Source organism: Sphaeramia orbicularis, chromosome 24 (assembly GCF_902148855.1).
Source record: "Sphaeramia orbicularis chromosome 24, fSphaOr1.1, whole genome shotgun sequence".
In the NCBI taxonomy this organism is placed as follows: domain Eukaryota; kingdom Metazoa; phylum Chordata; class Actinopteri; order Kurtiformes; family Apogonidae; genus Sphaeramia; species Sphaeramia orbicularis.
The window spans coordinates 41,509,859-41,526,563 of record NC_043979.1 but is presented as its reverse complement, the minus strand read 5'-3'; the positions used below and the strand labels follow the sequence as shown (position 1 = coordinate 41,526,563).

At 36.5% G+C, this 16,705-nt stretch overlaps 1 protein-coding gene across 1 annotated transcript; it reads right to left on the bottom strand.

The window, feature by feature from the left end:
• Window positions 1-212: 212 nt before the first annotated feature.
• si:dkey-119f1.1 (Structural maintenance of chromosomes protein 6-like) lies at window positions 213-16,348 on the bottom strand. The gene is made up of 27 exons (XM_030128952.1): window positions 16,253-16,348; window positions 15,768-15,910; window positions 14,081-14,216; window positions 13,891-13,996; window positions 13,461-13,597; window positions 13,175-13,236; window positions 12,246-12,326; window positions 12,054-12,155; window positions 11,812-11,931; window positions 11,578-11,676; window positions 11,269-11,415; window positions 10,518-10,606; window positions 10,240-10,404; window positions 8,920-9,098; window positions 8,218-8,419; window positions 7,740-7,854; window positions 7,440-7,600; window positions 6,896-7,031; window positions 6,705-6,785; window positions 6,339-6,509; window positions 5,079-5,216; window positions 4,851-4,996; window positions 4,639-4,764; window positions 4,232-4,337; window positions 2,925-3,077; window positions 963-1,060; window positions 213-717 (listed from the first exon to the last, which is right to left on the bottom strand). Exons 2-27 carry the CDS (start codon window positions 15,894-15,896, stop codon window positions 627-629), a joined length of 3,276 nt encoding a protein of 1,091 aa, XP_029984812.1. The 5' UTR covers window positions 15,897-15,910; window positions 16,253-16,348; the 3' UTR covers window positions 213-626.
• Window positions 16,349-16,705: the final 357 nt, after the last annotated feature.

Sequence of the window (16,705 nt, the reverse complement as noted above, 5' to 3'; positions counted from 1 at the left end):
AAAGACTTTTTTTTTGCAGATTTATAAATTCAAGACTTTTTAAGACTCCATGGGAACCCTGATTATTTTACTATAAACTCATATATAAGGAGTGAACATTTTAGATTCCATGAGCTGGATGTTTAAAATCTTTTACAAAAAAAAAAAAAAAAAAAAAAAAAAAAGGCAGAAGAGCCCACCACCTCTGACCATGAAATCATAAGAATCTGTGCAAAAACAAGCAAAAGCCATTTCTATCTGAAATTCTTTTAATGATCAAATCCTTTATGCAAACATTGACATTCACTGAATGTGGCAGTTTTCAAGCCATTTGGCATTGACAATAACAGAAAATCTCCACTTTAAACAGTAACCCATAAAATAACAGTTCGAAATAAGATTTTGTTGGGGGTTGATATTCTACAAAATGTTCAAATAATTCAAGTTTTTAGAGTCAAAAGACAGAGATCAATATACAGCCCTATCCTGCCGTCTGAGTCTGTTAAACTCAGTCCAAAAACACAGAACAAAAAAAGTACCATTTTATCATGGAAAACTCCACAAATCAAAGTATTGGAAATAAAAGTGTTTCTCCAACCGGAAAAATAGTCATGTGCTAAAATGAAATGAGAACTAGTTGTTGTCATTTACTTCCCTGGCCCCTGTGATGCGTTGTTCTGACCACGATCTGGATCTTTGAGACGCAAGATGTTGATGTTTTCACTCTCAGGAAGCGAACTTGGGGGGGGGGCAAAAAAAAAAAAAAAAAAAACGGTGTTACTATATCTCTGTAGTTAAATGCACTGGTGCCCTTTCCCAGAGAACCTAGTAAACTGAATTCACACGGCCTTCGCCCCTGGATAAACTGCTCAGTCATAGCTCATTTGTCATGATAATATACAGCAAGTATGTCAATAAATGTCATCAGGGTGGTCTTACTGCTTTGACACACAAACATAAACACATAATATAGCAGTGGTTACCTCATGTTCTGCGGTGTGAGGAAAATGAACTGTCGGTAACTCTGACCAGCAGCCACCTTCAGCATCATGTCCATGGATATTCTCCGATTCACCATGTCCTGAGTGGACAAAACAACACCCAAAATATGTTGTATAAAAAGGGACATAAAATCTGCAAGATAGCATTTAGTGTCAGTTCCTGTTATTAACTTTATCCCAAATTTCTCTTCACTAAAAGGGACATATTTTGCTAAAGGGGACATATTTTGCTACTTGGACCCTAATAGTTCATAAAGTTTGAATTTGAACCCTCCAGGTGCTGCAAAGCTATCTTTATATTCATTCCAGCAAAAATCGAGTAGATTTCTACAACCTGTTTGAATTCCTGCTTAATATGTTAGATTTTATAACTAATTATGTCATGACGTTTGCACATATAAGGTCAAGACTTCCGACGAACATTTCACCGAGTACGACATAATTGTTTATCAGCAGCAGTGGTTGTGGTAAAAACTGAAAACATGTCCAAACTCTGCGCTGATTACCTAAAATGTTTAGTTGTTGGTTGTATAGGGTTGAAGATGGATCTGTGGAGTCGAATTAATGAAGAATTCAGACCCAAGCATAGCATTTACAGTTTATGGAGACCACAGGGAAATGTTTTAAAATGCATAATTCCATCCAAAAAAAAGCCAAAATACCAATCCTTTAAACTGAAAATACACAGCTTGGGAAATAATTATTGGACCACTGTGACAAAACAGTGAAAAAATGTGGACAAATACATGCATGAAATGTTTGCTTGACAAATTTCATAAAAAAGTCGGTTGTTTTTAAATTAATGATAATTAAAACTAAATTTAACTGATAACAATCAACATAAATTAAGATTATCTGATATTTAATACCATTCGCAAAAAAACAAGAAAAGCACCTCTGCCAAGACAGATCCCCCCCACCCCCCCTGAGCACCACCAAGATTTAATCATTTCTTCCTTGTGCCAGTATCAACATTTCCTGAAAATTTCATGAAAATCCATCCATAACTTTTTGAGTTATCTTGCTAACAAACAAACAAACATGCAAACACACAAAACAAAGTGATTACAATACCTCCTGGCATAGGTAATAATTAAGTAAGTAAGTAACTTTTATTTATAGAGCACTTTTCACAGACAGAGTCACAAAGTGCTTTATCAATTCAAATCAGAATCAAATCAATTATTTAGTAGTTAATTAGTAGAAAAGAAAATCAAATGGTTATAATAAAGAGCTGTTTCATAGAATTCTTTCAGAAAATCACAGGAGGGTTCACAATGATTTTCAGAGCTGTATATCTGTACTGCCCATATGTTCACATAGGAGCTTGCATGCATTATTCGTGTCATTAGAGTTTAAAAGACAGGCCATGGTGAATGGTGACAGAAGTGTGACTTTGGTAAAGAAAACACAGCACGACATGCAGTGAAGTTCATGTATGATGCTAAGTATCTCTATGTCATTAAATTGTTTTGGCTGTTAAATGGACCTGTGGACAAGGGGTTTAATTATTAAAAGTGTGGATAGTATGGAATGTAAAATAGGGTGAGATGGAGACGGGAGACTAATAGTTTCAAGATGGGATTGTTGTTTTGGACAGACAAAAAAAATGCTAAAATACATCAAATATACTTCAGCAGGCGTACCAAATATATCTGTTTATGAAGCCTATTTGTGGGAAACATGCTTCTTTACTGGTAAAATGCATTCATCTATTATTTAAGGTTTTAAAAAGCCCAACTCTGGGGATCGTAAGCTGTTAGTGCATCCATTTAAATGCTTGTAAAAGGTTTCTTTTAACCATTTAAGGATGGAAACCAGAAACTGATGAAATGCCTTATGTGGCGCCAGGCACAGTAAATGACACTTTAGGCGTTTGACACACTTAGAGTATTCCTAGAGACGTGAACAATGTCAATAAAAAAAAAAAAAGTCTCTGATTACCATGTAAACATCAAACTCATCCAGGCAGCGGAAAGGCGCCTCTGTAATGGCCCAAAGAGAGAGAACAAAGCAAACAGTGGAGAAGGAACGCTCGCCTCCTGACAGAGAGCGCATGTCACTCATGTCAGCCTGCTTCCCTTGGCCTGGTTGAACCTACAATGAAACACAAGACTGTGGTCAACCTTTACAACAAGTCTTTGCAATTGTTTGGAGAAACTGTAATAAAATAATCCTATATAGTCGCTATAAATGTTGTATTTGTGTACAGGGTTCCTACACATTTGAAATTTCAAAATTCCATACTTTTTACTTCTTGGTAAAAAAATTCCAATTAGCCAACCAGTCTTTATATTTGGGATTTATGAGCCAGTCGTCAGAAAATTTACATCGAGTTCTGCCAACGATCATACAAGGCATGTTGAAGAGCTCGCTCATGAACAGTGTGTGGACATCACCTGTCCGTCAAAGCAGCAGTCAAACTTGACAACACCTGGGCGGGCCTTAAAATGGGTTGGACGAGGATAAGAGCAGAAAGCTGGGTATAGGAGACAGACGCAGGCTCGGTGATGTAGAAGCTATGTAATGACGTATTTTAATTGGATCACGTTGTGTTGGTGACGGTAGCAATTTGTGATATATATCACTTGTTCACTTTAGGTGTGGGTTTAGTAACGAGTGGGTGATGGGGGGAAGCTTACTTTTTGCTGACCGCTTTTGTTTTGTCCTTTTAAGTATATTTATGTAGTTGTCATGGATTAACTTAACGCCAATTAACTAAATTGCAAGATGTTTTAATGCTTGGATGCCTGAAGATTTTTTTGTGATACAAAATATAGGAGTCTTGTTTAAACCCTGGATTGCTCTTTGGACTGAGGCGTGTCGGGCAATTTCCCCCAGTTCAGCCGCTCAGCGAAATGAACTTTGTTATAGTCGCCAAAACTGGGCATTCAACTCGTCAATCGCCCAAATGTTTTCTATGACTTGTCACCTACTGTATGTGTTCTCACACAAACATTTTATCTGCACTAGCAAGCACCTTAAAAAAACAGATCGATTCATTTCTTTTTCTTAGATATTTATAATTTTATATTTTAGAAAATAGAACAGTGGAAACAGTCTTGGAAACATGAATATTTTTCCATACATTTGTTTCCATTTTCCATACTTTTCCAGACCTGGAAATTTATGAAATCAAATTCCATACTTTTCCATACTTGTGTAGGAACCCTGGTTGTAATATGATAAGAGTAAAAGCCCAATACACATTTCCATTTCAAGTGTGTGACTGATAGACTGGGTGCTCTTACAGAGATGGACAGGGTTTCATTCTTGTGGTCAAATGTCATGCTTCCTGTGTAGCCTCTCTGAGACAGCATGCTGTCAAAGTAGTATTTACAACGGGCCGAGAGGAACCTAAAATATAAAAAGAACATGTAGTGTGTTGGATTAAAACAAGTAAAAACATACAATGCATTTTAATTTCATGATGTTGTTAATCTCCCTCCAAATACTTCAGAATGTAATCAGAATCAGATCAGACTCAATATGAATAAAAAAATCTAATATGTCAGAAAATAAGAATAAAGTGAATATAAAATTACAAAGTGAAATAAAATAAGAATATAGAATACAAAATTTTACAAAAAGTAAAGTAAGAATAGAATAAAATAAAAAAAGGTCTTAGATATGAATAGACACAATATTAAGAGCTCACCTCCTGAACTCAGCGTAAACATGCTGCCTTTGGTTCATAACACTGTCGAGCTTTTTGATGAAGCTGTTGAGGTTCTTCACGTGCTGCACCATGTTTGTGTAGTTCTCCAGTGCCTCGTTGTACTGCCTAGATGCAGACAAGAGTGAGAAAAGCTTTGAAAGCGTTGGCCTGATGTATGTGGTAGACAATAACATGTAAAACAACTAACAGACCTTAAAATCTCCTCGCGGTCGCCCTGATGCTCCTGCTGGGTGGTTATCTTCACCTTCAGACGACTGATCTCAGTGTCCAAACTCCTGGCTGATCGACGGACTTCTAGACGCTCTGGACAAATCAATTTGGCCTTTGTCACCGATTCCTGAACCGCAGAGTGAATCAAAGCATTAAAATCTTAAATACATGGAAGGAAAAACGTGGAATAACTTTAACAAGTCACATACTTGAAGTTCCTGCTCTTTGCTCTTCAAACTCTCTTTCAGGGTTTGGATGTTGCGGAGTTGGACATTGCGTTTCTCATCGTAGTGTTTCTTGTGATGTTTGCACTTCAAAACCTCCTGGTCAGTCTTACTCAGATCCTCCTGCAGAACAGACAGTGAACATAGTAGTGCATATCAAATAACTGCAAGCACTAAGGTCTGGGCTGCAGCTACTGAGGAGGCAGGTTTCAAGTTAAATTCATGACTTTTGCAAAACCTTTTAATACCATTATGAAGGCCATTTAAATCCAATTCCATTTAGGGATATACAGATATATTGGTAAAATGTCTGTATTAGTCTACGAAGAATACATTTCATCACTGGTAGTGGCTGATGCTGCCATGCCATACTTTTGGCTGTTTCTTAGATTTCTATGATTTTGTTTGTTCTGCTTTAAAGATACTGAGATAAAATCAGGATGAGTTGGGGTGGGGCAAGGTTTGGGGTGGGGGGGTTGCAATTTGTTTATGTCATTATACATTCATTTTAATTTTTTTTTTTGTAGCTACACTCTAATTAGAGTGCTCTTTCATTTGTTGTTTTTGTATAAATGTAAATATGTCTATATATGCATATGTTTATACTTGGAAAAAAAAGGAAAGGCAAATGGTAATTCTGTGATTGGAAGTGTTCTATTTTTCTTCAATAAAAATATTGGAGAAAAAAAAGATACTGAGATGAAGGCATTAAAGTCTTTGGCATCTTGCCCAAACTGTATCTAAGACATTCAAAGACATTTTAGGGGTAAAACTTTTGAATACGGGATTTTAGAGTTTGAGGATTTGCAGAACTGACATAACAAGGATACAGAAAACTGTAAGACAAATGTGAGCTGTGGCTTTGATTAACTAGTGAAGGAACGACTGATGAAAACTTAAAGGGAGGTCTCTAGCTCCCATCATACTAACCCCCCATATCTGAATCCTGCCCTAAAACATCTTACAGAACGTAAAACAAGAACAAGCGCCAATCAAAAGCTGCAAATGACAACCCCCCTCAAAAATGGTTTTAAATACCTCATATATCACTAGTTGATGCCTTTGGGATTATTAATTAGAGAACAAATGCCAATCAAAAGCTGCAAAAGAAAAATACTGTTAAGCGACTGCGAAATGTTGTAGTGTTCTGATCTTGTACTTGTAGATGAGGTTAAAATGTGCTACTTTGTATTTAAGGAGAAAGCACATGTTCAACCACTTCAGCCAAATGTGTTTTAGAATTACCTTGATTGGGTCAGCTTCCTCTGCTATGGTGTTGATCTGCTCTTTATGCTGCTTGTACTCCCGCTCTGCCTTTTCATAAGAGGCCTTCAGGTCAGCCATCTGAATCCTTGCTTCCTCGTACTCAGCACGTTTTGACGTGATCTTTGTAATAATCTCCTCAAGATCTTCCTCCTGTGGACGAGTAGTGACACAAGAATATTCTATGTATATATAATGTCTAAGTCAAGAAAATATCATATGAAATGTGAGAAGTTTTGTTTGATTTGTGCAATGTGTATCAACTGTGTAAATGCAATAATGTTTTTATTAACGAGGACCAAAGTCCAATAGGTCTGATAATTGTAATGACTCAGATTTTCAACAAACCAAGGGCTTGAGGTCCTCTGACTGTGGCTCTTCTACATTCTGTATGTCCGTCAATTCCAGCCGGAGCTTAGTAGCTTTATCCTGAAAAATGTAAAAAGGAAAAGAAAACAGGAAACAGTATTGTATTCATTTTTCAATAATAAGAGAAAACATTTTGAGCGTGCTAAAAAAGTAAATTGTAAAAGCTTTACTTTGGTAGTCTTCTGCTCTATGTGGGTTCTTCTCAACAACCCCTCGTTCTGTTTGATCTCGTCATCCAACTTCTTCATCTGTTGTTTGAAACGAGATGCTTGAGCTGTTTGATTTTCTATCTCTCTCTGTAAGAGCCTGAAAGAAGATAAGAACAAAAAGAAAAACAGGAAATATAAGATTAAAGACAAATACTTGCTGAAATTTACTTGTACTTTAATAACTTAAAGAAGTGATATTTTGCTTTTTTTATGGAATTATTCATTTTCAAACATTTCCCTGTGGTCTACATAAACTGTAAATGCTCTGCTTGGGTCTGAATTCTTCATTAATTCAACTCCACAGGTCCATCTTCAACCCTATTTCAAATTCAAACTTTAGCAACTATTAGGGTCCAAATACACAAATAAATGTACCAAAGACTAATAAAAGCGGGTTTAGCAAATTATGACCCTTTTAAGCTGACACTCTAGATACTGCAGACAAGATAATCATGTTGTCCAGACACACAGGGTTTCTTTACTTCTTTACTAAGACTTTATTCACCTGATCTCCTCCTCCACGTCTCCAGACAGATAGTTGGCTCTGGTCTGATCTGCTGTGTAAGTGCGGTTAGTGAAGATCTGATCTCCATCCTTTGAGAAGGCTGAGGTACAGTTGTGGGGAGGGTTTTTGCCCTGCATCAGTCTTCGAGCCTCAGTGCGATTCTATCCTCAAGACAAGTACAGCATAAAACATGTTAAGTCAAAAATGAAATGTTCTTCATAGGTTATTTTACAATTAAAAGAGTGATTACTTTAATCAATACAATGTCTGCTGTCATAAAGGCAAAACACTTCCCATTACCTTAATGAGCAGAATGCTCTCAATACCCCTTTGATCAATCAGACAGTTCGCAACAACTGGGTCTTCAATTTCCAAAGCTTGAAGCACAGACGGGTATTGAGGATGGTTCACAGCTCTGATAGAAACATAAAATATAGCAAAATTACTAGGAGGAGGTAGTAGTAGAGTAGGAGGCGATTATCAGATATTCCACACACTTCCATTACATTTTGCAGATTTCTGGTCAGGTTGAATTTTTGTGATTTAATTTAAATACCCAAATAATCAAAGGCATTTGAAAACAAAATACCTTTAAATATTGAACATAATACATTTCCAACAGAAATGGTTTTCTTTCTCTCAGATAAATACACTATCACATCTGGGAAACACAAAGCTTTGTAAGTCCATCTGGTAAATAAGGACACTGTGTAAACAGAAAAAAAACAGAAGATCATTAGTAAATGATTTTATTAATACTGGGTCCTCAACTCCTCACCTCCTCTTTGTATCATGGACATGTTGGAGAAACCGGCTGGTAATGATGGTAGGCCTTCGTCCCTTTGGGAACACTTTGAACATGATGCCTTGCAGCACCTTCTCATCCTCGTAGTTGTCACAAGTGAAGGCCTGTAACTGACCTTTGAGACAGACCTCTACTGCTAGGGCCAGCTCTGGGTCCTTCAGACTAATAAGGAAACCTATGGAGCAGAAGGAAATACAACCAAAGAAAGCAAATTAAGTGTTAGTTTGTTTGTTTTTTTTATATGAAGGTCACCGAGTACATTGTGCAATGAGGAATCTGGGCACAAAAGTATGTGATAGAGTCATTCACACATGTACAACTGGTCACATTGGTTTCATGTTTAATGCAAGAAGTCAACTTACTTTTTCCTCCTATATCCATATTTGCACCATTACTAAAAATTTCACATATTTTTTAAGCACTTGAATATTCCATCAACACTAAATTAAGAAAATTATTTAAATTTAATGGTAAAAGTTGTCGTATCAACATTTATAGTGTGGTGTTAGATTCGTGACATCACCTCATCATCCAATAACAGATAAAGAAACATTCCCACTTAAAAGTAATTAATAGTTTTTGAGCTGCACTATGAATTTAATCTTCATTACAAAGCTTGTATGTTATTCTGGAAATTATCATTAATGTGAGGTCTGTGCAGGGCCACTATCTCACCCAGAGGTCCTCGGGGTTTCTGTTTGAACTGGCCCCTTTTGTGAGCATCCTGGATGGCGTTGAGGAGATCAGGCATGTGCTCTCCAAAGCGACGCAGACGATTGGAGCGACTGCTCTCCATGGTCTGAAGGTTCCTTCTGTTGGTCTCAATGGACCTCTGGAGCATGTCCTGTTCTCTCCTGAAGTCAGAAGGATGTGGGTGTTGAACTTTCATATAAACCACTGCTCTTCTTTTGTTTATTTGTAGGTAACAAGATCCCGGATTCTGACTCCTAATTCCCTCATGACTGTTTATTATAACGATTATGAATACACAATTACATAAAATCACACACTTCAGTGGCAACAACTAAATGTGGTGACTTTTGCTACGTTCACATGGCAGGTCTTAATGCTCAATTCTGATTTTTTGTTGAGATGCAAATTGTTTTGCATGGTTGTCTACATTATAATTCAAATGTGATGCCATCAGACTCATGTAAACAGTTTACACTACTGAAGTGACTCGCGTTCGCAGAAGACTTGACATCACACGCAGCACAGAAGTAAATACAGATCTTGCCAGCTCCCGCCTCTTGTGACATCGCATTTCGATGACGTAAACATGGGATGAAATGCAACACAACCCATCAGGCTGAAACTGTATTGTAAAACACCAGATAAACAGTCACAGTAAAAAATTATTAGACCAGCCTTGTTTTCTTCAATTTCTTGTTCATTTTAATGCCTGGTACAACTAAAGGTACATTTGTTTGGACAAATATAATGATAACAACAAAAATCGCTCATAAGAGTTTAATTTCAGAGCTGATATCTATCCATTTTCCATGGTTTTCTTGATAATAACCAAAATCACTTCAGTTCTTACATCAATATCTATGGCATTGTACTGACAAAAACAGTGCTTTTAGGCATACCATGTTTTCTTTTCTGTCTGTTTTAGTCACACGATACACACAGGAGTTAGTAATTGATTGCATAACCAATGTTTTTGGTGACTTTTGATGGTCTAATAATTTTTTACATGACTGCATTTCAGATTTAGTAACACATATGGAAGTGGCCTGGGTCTGATTTGTACAGTTCAGACTGTCAGATATAGGTCACATTTGGTCAAAAAGTCAAATTTGTGTCACCTTTACCTGCAGTGAATATAGTGCAAGAGTCACATTATAGTTTTGGATTTCAATGACATTCATTTTTTGCCATTACCATCATAAATCTCCAGCTAGAATCTTTACCAGCCCATACTTAAATGGAGACATGGCTTAGGATTGATGTGAAAATTATTCTTTTCAGGGCTGGTTTCTTTTCCCCTACCTCATCTTTCCTTGCTCTTCCTTAGCTCGGCTGCAGGCGTGTTGGTACTGGTCGATCTGCTGGCCCAGAGTGGAGATATGGTGATTCAAGTTTTCCAGGTCAGCCTGGATCTGCTCCGAGCGCATTGTCCTGGCCTGGCTTTCTGCTCCTGTTGTTTGACTGATGCTAGAGGGATCGAAAAGGGCGATAACAAAAACAGAAAAGACAAAAAGTAAAGAACTGAAGATGTAAAACAAATACTTAGTTCGGTGAAACAAAGGGACAGAATGAGGTTGTACCTCAACTTCAGGTCATTTATTCTTGAGGACAGTTGAACCTTGTCCTTTTCCAAGACTCTCAGGTTTGCTCTACATCTGTGGACAGTGACCTACATCACACACATAATTGAATGGTTAGAAATGGTAAAAAAGAAAAAAGGAAAGCACTGGACAATTTGGGCTGAAACAAAACAGTAGCATTAAGAACAATCACTAGCTAGACTAGATAGGAGAATGTGCTGAAAGACTTTGCTTAAGGTCAAGCATCCATACATACACAACAAAAAATCTAAATTTTACCAAGTGTATTTTCTCATTTCTAGTCAAAATATCTCATCACACTTAAAATAAGACCTAATCACCTAAAGAGTAACTTTTCAGTGAGATATAAGAACTTATTTTTAGACAATAGACCTTGAAAATCTTATTTCAAGAAATCTTACCAAGATAATTTTCACTCGTTCTACTGGCAGAATTTTTTTGCTTAATTCAATATTTTTTTTGGCTTAATTCAAGCGAAAAATCTGCCAATGGAACAAGCGACAATTATCTTGGTAAGATTTCTGGAAATAAAATTTTCAAGGTCTATTGTCTAAAATAAGTTCTTATATCTCACTGAAAAGTTACTCTTTAGGTGATTAGGTCTTATTTTAAGTGTAATGAGATATTTTGACTCGAAATGAGAAAAATACACTTGGTCAGATTTAGATTTTTTCCAGTGTAAGCTATAACCTAAATACAGCGCTGTGTAATATAGTGACTGCATGCTTACCTCACTGGACTTCAGAAGGGTATTACAATGTTGAGCTTCTGCTTTCAGTTCTGCACATTTAGGCTGGAGCTCCTGGACTTGCTGGGTGATTTTATCCAACTGCTCCTGGATCTCTTTGTACTTTTTCTCAGCCTCCTCAATCTTATTCTTTTCGATTACATGAATACACAGACAAAACAGGAGAGAACAACACAACTATAATGATACAGAGCAGAGGATATAGCTTTATGTCTGCCTTTGTTTTGAACATTTTCTTTTTGCATTGCAACATACTTGCTTTGGACACTACAAGTACATAGATGGTCTTACTTTCCATTCTGCCACCTTCTCATCATATTTCTCTGTGGAATGGTTCTCCGCTCGCAGTTTTTCTTTCATTGGTTCCAATTCTTTCTCCATCTCCATCACCTGCCACATAAACCACAGCCAATAATCTTAAAGATTTTGTAAATGTAATTCATTAATAAAGTCGTTTGCAAACAAAACTAGGGGAAGGGGGTGATGGAAATTCCAAAATATGAAAAAATGTGTAAATGATCCAACCAAAGCCCAGGCCATCTGCTTCTGTAACTCTTCCAGTTTAGTGTGCATTTCATCAAGGGATGCCAGGCTCTTGTAGCGGTCCTCTTTCTCCAGGTACGTTCGCTTCAAGTCTTTCAAACACTGTAACAGTTATGCAGTCAAATATAACTGAAAGTATTGAATATGTAAAAAAAAAAAGGGGGTTACACTCAATCTATAGACTAAAAATTAAATATGAGCATATCTGCTAGACTAACTCTTACTTCACTATATTGCCCCACTTTATCTTCTGTGACACTTTTGGTTGATTTGATGTAGAAAAAGTCCTCTCTCATCTGCTCCAGTTGCGTAGCTTTCATAAAAAACTGAGGGTAGAGAGAAAGTGTACCTTATTCTCCATAATTTGTTTAATACACACACAGACACACGTCCAAAAATACCTGCTTTGAACATACCTTATATTTGTCTCCTTCTCCTTTAGAATGTAAGAAGTATTTGCTCATCTCTTGGGTAAGAACTGACACAGGGTTGTTTACCTTGAGGAAAAAACATTCTTACTGTAAAACAGGTTTAATCCATCATGGCAATCTTAATTACAAAGCACACAATCTGGATTCACACCAAAAAGGAGAATAGAGGTTCAGAGACCAGACATGCACTGCTTTAATGTGCAATGTACATTTATGGTTTTACAATGTCAGCTGATGTTAAAGAGGTCATATTTTGCTAAACCCACTTTTATTAGTCTTTGGTACATTTATTTGTGTATTTGGGGATCCTAATAGTTCATAAAGTTTGAATTTGAACCCTCCAGGTGCTGAAAAGCTATTTTTAATACTCACTTTGGCAAAAATCAAGTGGACCTTTACAACCCATTTTAATTCCTGCTTAATTTGTTACATCTTATAACTAGTTACATCACAACATTTGCACATATAAGGTCAAGACTTCCCACAAACATTTCTCCGAGTACAACATAATTGTTTGGCAGCAGCAGCAGTTGTAGTCCATGCTGAAAATATGTCCAAACATCAAGCCGATTACCTAAAATGTTCAGTTTTTTGGTTGTGTTAACGAACACAAGTGGCTGAACGGGACAGAAAGTATGGTCAACAACCTGGAGGGGGTGAGGTATGAAGTGGCTCTGGTGCATTTAAAGGGCCAGCGCTCAAAATGACCTTTCTGGTGTCATTACTCAGAAATAGGGTTGAAGATGGACCTGTGGAGTTGAATTAATGAAGAATTCAGACCCTAGCAGAGCATTTACAGTTTATGTAGACCACAGGGAAATGTTTGAAAATGCATAATTCCATTTAAAAAAGAAAAATATCACTCCTTTAAAACATGAAAATGCTTTACACACATGTAGTAGATTTGGTCATACCTGAACATTAAAATTGTCCAGGATGGAAAGGAGCTCCTCTTTTTTGGTTGTGACAATCTGACCTATAACAGAGAAAAATATGTTATTAAACTTTAATATCTGTGGAATTATTAAGATAAACAAAGGTTATAATTTATTACATTTAGAGAATATTTTCATTTCTGTTATTTTACTCCAGCTTTTAAAGTGAGAAATTCTGCTATGACTTATGTTTAAGGCATACAGGTTTACTTGCTAAATAGTTGGTAGTTTCTTCACAAAGAATATAAACAATCACAGTCTTTACCTGATTTGTTCTTCATTTTATAGGTTCTCAAGCCTTCACGAGTTATTCTCAGGTCTACAATGATGGATGAACCATAAACTTCTGGTTTGAATGCATCCCTTCCTTTGTTCCGCAGGGTAATCGAAACATCAGCTGAGCTAAGAAAAGAGTATTGGACATTGTAACCCCTCAGATCAAAGAGCCAAACTTTGGAAAGATATTTTTTTAAGGGTGATACACCACAGTTTTCCCTCAAAAGGTGGAAACTGAGGAAGTAACTCTCAGTCTAACAAAAGAGGAATAACAGTCATATGACATTTAATTTGTTTTTGTTTTTTTTAAAATCAGTGTTGACAAGTCACTATGGGCAAATACTGTATAATCAGTGTCACTGTCTCTGATAGAGCAGGACACAAAGAATTTCCAAAACATTATGTAGTTATCCATTTACCCTTCTCCTTCCTTCACAAATCCTTTGAGGGATGATCCTCTGTTTGTAGCCTGTGCATTCCCGCCTAGGGTAACTATGAGAGCTGTCAGAACGGCACTCTTTCCACCTGTCATACAAGCAAACACAACAGACTTTAACAAACAAAGGACATTTGGAGATGTCACCCCATATCTTTTGATGCTACACTCACTTCCATTGTTGCCAACAATAAAGTTGACATTTGGCCCGAAGGTGAATGGACCAAGGTGGGAGTGGCACATAAAGTTCTTCAATGTAATGCTCTCCACAATCCCTGCATCACTCTCCACCTTGCTGGCACACTGCAACTAAAAACATGTTAATTAGACCACTGGGATCCACTTTTAGCAACACATGCAGCTAGTCTCCTCTCTGACAACCAGCTACATTTTTTTTTTTCACTTAACGTGTTTATTAAACATCTTCAACAGTTTCAACAAAACAACTTGAAATGACTGTTCTGTCTTGGGTTATTTTTTTTATCTGCACAAAGCAAATTTACATGGGAAAATATTACAGAAGAGTAATACAGAAATACATTAGGAGACATGGTGGAATGGTGAAACAGAACTATTGCTAATACCTGAAACAAAAAAAAGATTAAGACTTTTGAAGTGTAAGGAAAATAGAGAAACAGAAAGAAAAATAAATAACAGCTAAAATTTACTTAGGGGGTCAAATGAGTGGCCATTTTTGTCAAAAAAAAAAAAAAAGTTGTAAGAAATGCATAGAACTGTGTTGAAATAATGCTAATACATTTGCGCACAGACTACTGAGATCATTTGACAGCAGAAGCTATATTTTCAGAAATATTGGATTTTGAATAGCACGTGTATGTGAAAACTTTTGCTGGTGGACGGACGTGACATTACCCATGATTATCTGGTCAGTACCAGTACTTTATTAGTAATAAACTTATATACTTACTATTGCTAATTATCCTCTTATTCATAAATGTTAGTATTGTGGATCTAAAACAATAACAGCTGAACAAAAACACAAAATGTGGCAGTGGATAGATGTGACATGGTTGTTACAGATCCCATCATACTGATGCTCGGCAGCCATGTCACTGTTTCCAGAAATGATCCCTGTGCAAAAACTTGGATCAGAATTATTTATTGTATAGTTTATCATCATACTAAAGAGCAAATAACAATATAGAATTGTTATTTCTTTATAAAAATGCTTATTAATAGGGAACTGTTGATTTCAAAAGTGACGTGTAACATTCTTAATGTATGTATTGGCGTAACATGAGCAGGATGGATCAGCACCATACTCTATATTGCAACCTGTAAAAATAAAACGTGATATGTAGTTTATAATCTTGTAAGAAAAACTGGGGAATATAAAAGAATAGAATATTTCTTTTTCAGGTAAATTCAGTTCAAATATAACCTGGCCATTTGTGACATGAAAATATAGCATTAATTGTGATGAAATTGGACATTTTTGAGCTGAAAACATAGTTCATATGACCATCAACATGTTGCAAAAGAATTTAAATCCTGTAAATTTGCATAACTTGCATTTACCAACACACAGTTCCTTTGGGGATTCACTTATATTGATTTCTTATGCACAAAGACATAAATAAGACCTCTAAGCAAATTTTAGCCGATAAATAAATCTGACTGGACAATGGAGCACAAAGGACTAAGGCAAGATACAATTAAAACAGCAAGGACTTAGATAAACTAGAATACATTTTTCAGGCTTTTGTTGGACATACTTACAATATACTGTGGAGATCTGTAATACTTGATCAAATGACATATAAACAAGTTAAAGGAGGGGTTCGTGTTTTTCCATGACAATCAGCTACATGACTTTCTTTATTATATGACAGTACATACCTGATTCCTGAGAGGAGGACCGTCTTCTTCACCGTCGAGAACATTTTCATCCTCTTCTTCTTCAACTCCAGCAGATCTGACCCGTTTGCTTGGGTTGTCTCTGATCGTTGAACTTTTTCTTTTAGCCATGGTGAGCTCTTAACCTACTCAACAGGGAAATCGAAACTGAAAGAGCAGCTCCACAAATACAGCAGCATTTCCATTTGTACGGTTTAATTACGTTTGACTAAATAGTATCGCTACATTTGCCGATTTTATAGTGTTATTCGCAAGGTTAGGAGGACTGCAAACCCAGATAATAAACTCCAACTACATATGTTAGCAACCAACATTCAGTTAGCCATGTTAGAGAAGTAGCTTCCGGCTAACAGACGTTACTTTCCGTTTAACACAAAAAGCGACAACTATGCCGCAAGACAGCTGTTGTTATTAGTGTTATAATTTATTGTAAGCTGCATCTTCATAAGCGATCACAAAGTGCTCACCCAAGTTGTGACAGCTCTTGCTTGTACACAACACAACACCGCAAAGCACAGATGATCGAATTCGCGCCCTGTATTTCTTGAAATCTCGCGTGAATACAACAAGAAACAAGAGAGCTGTGATACCAAACCCGGAAGTAAGTGTGTATTATCATGAACCCAAATTAATCTTGTTGTTTTAAATGTATCTTGCCTTAGTTTTAGTGCTCTTATTGTCCAGTCAGATTTGTTGTTACTTTTTTCTGCTTCTCTATTTTCATTAACACTTCAAATGTCTTAGTCTTTTTGTTTATTTTGTTTCAGATATTTTCAATAGTTGTGTTTCATCATTCCATGTCTCCTAATGTATTTCTGTTTTACTCATCTGTAACATTTTCCCATTCTTGTTCTGTAAATTGCTCTGTGCCAATAAAATAAATAAAAATTATAATAGAAAAAAGGAACCCAAATTAGTTT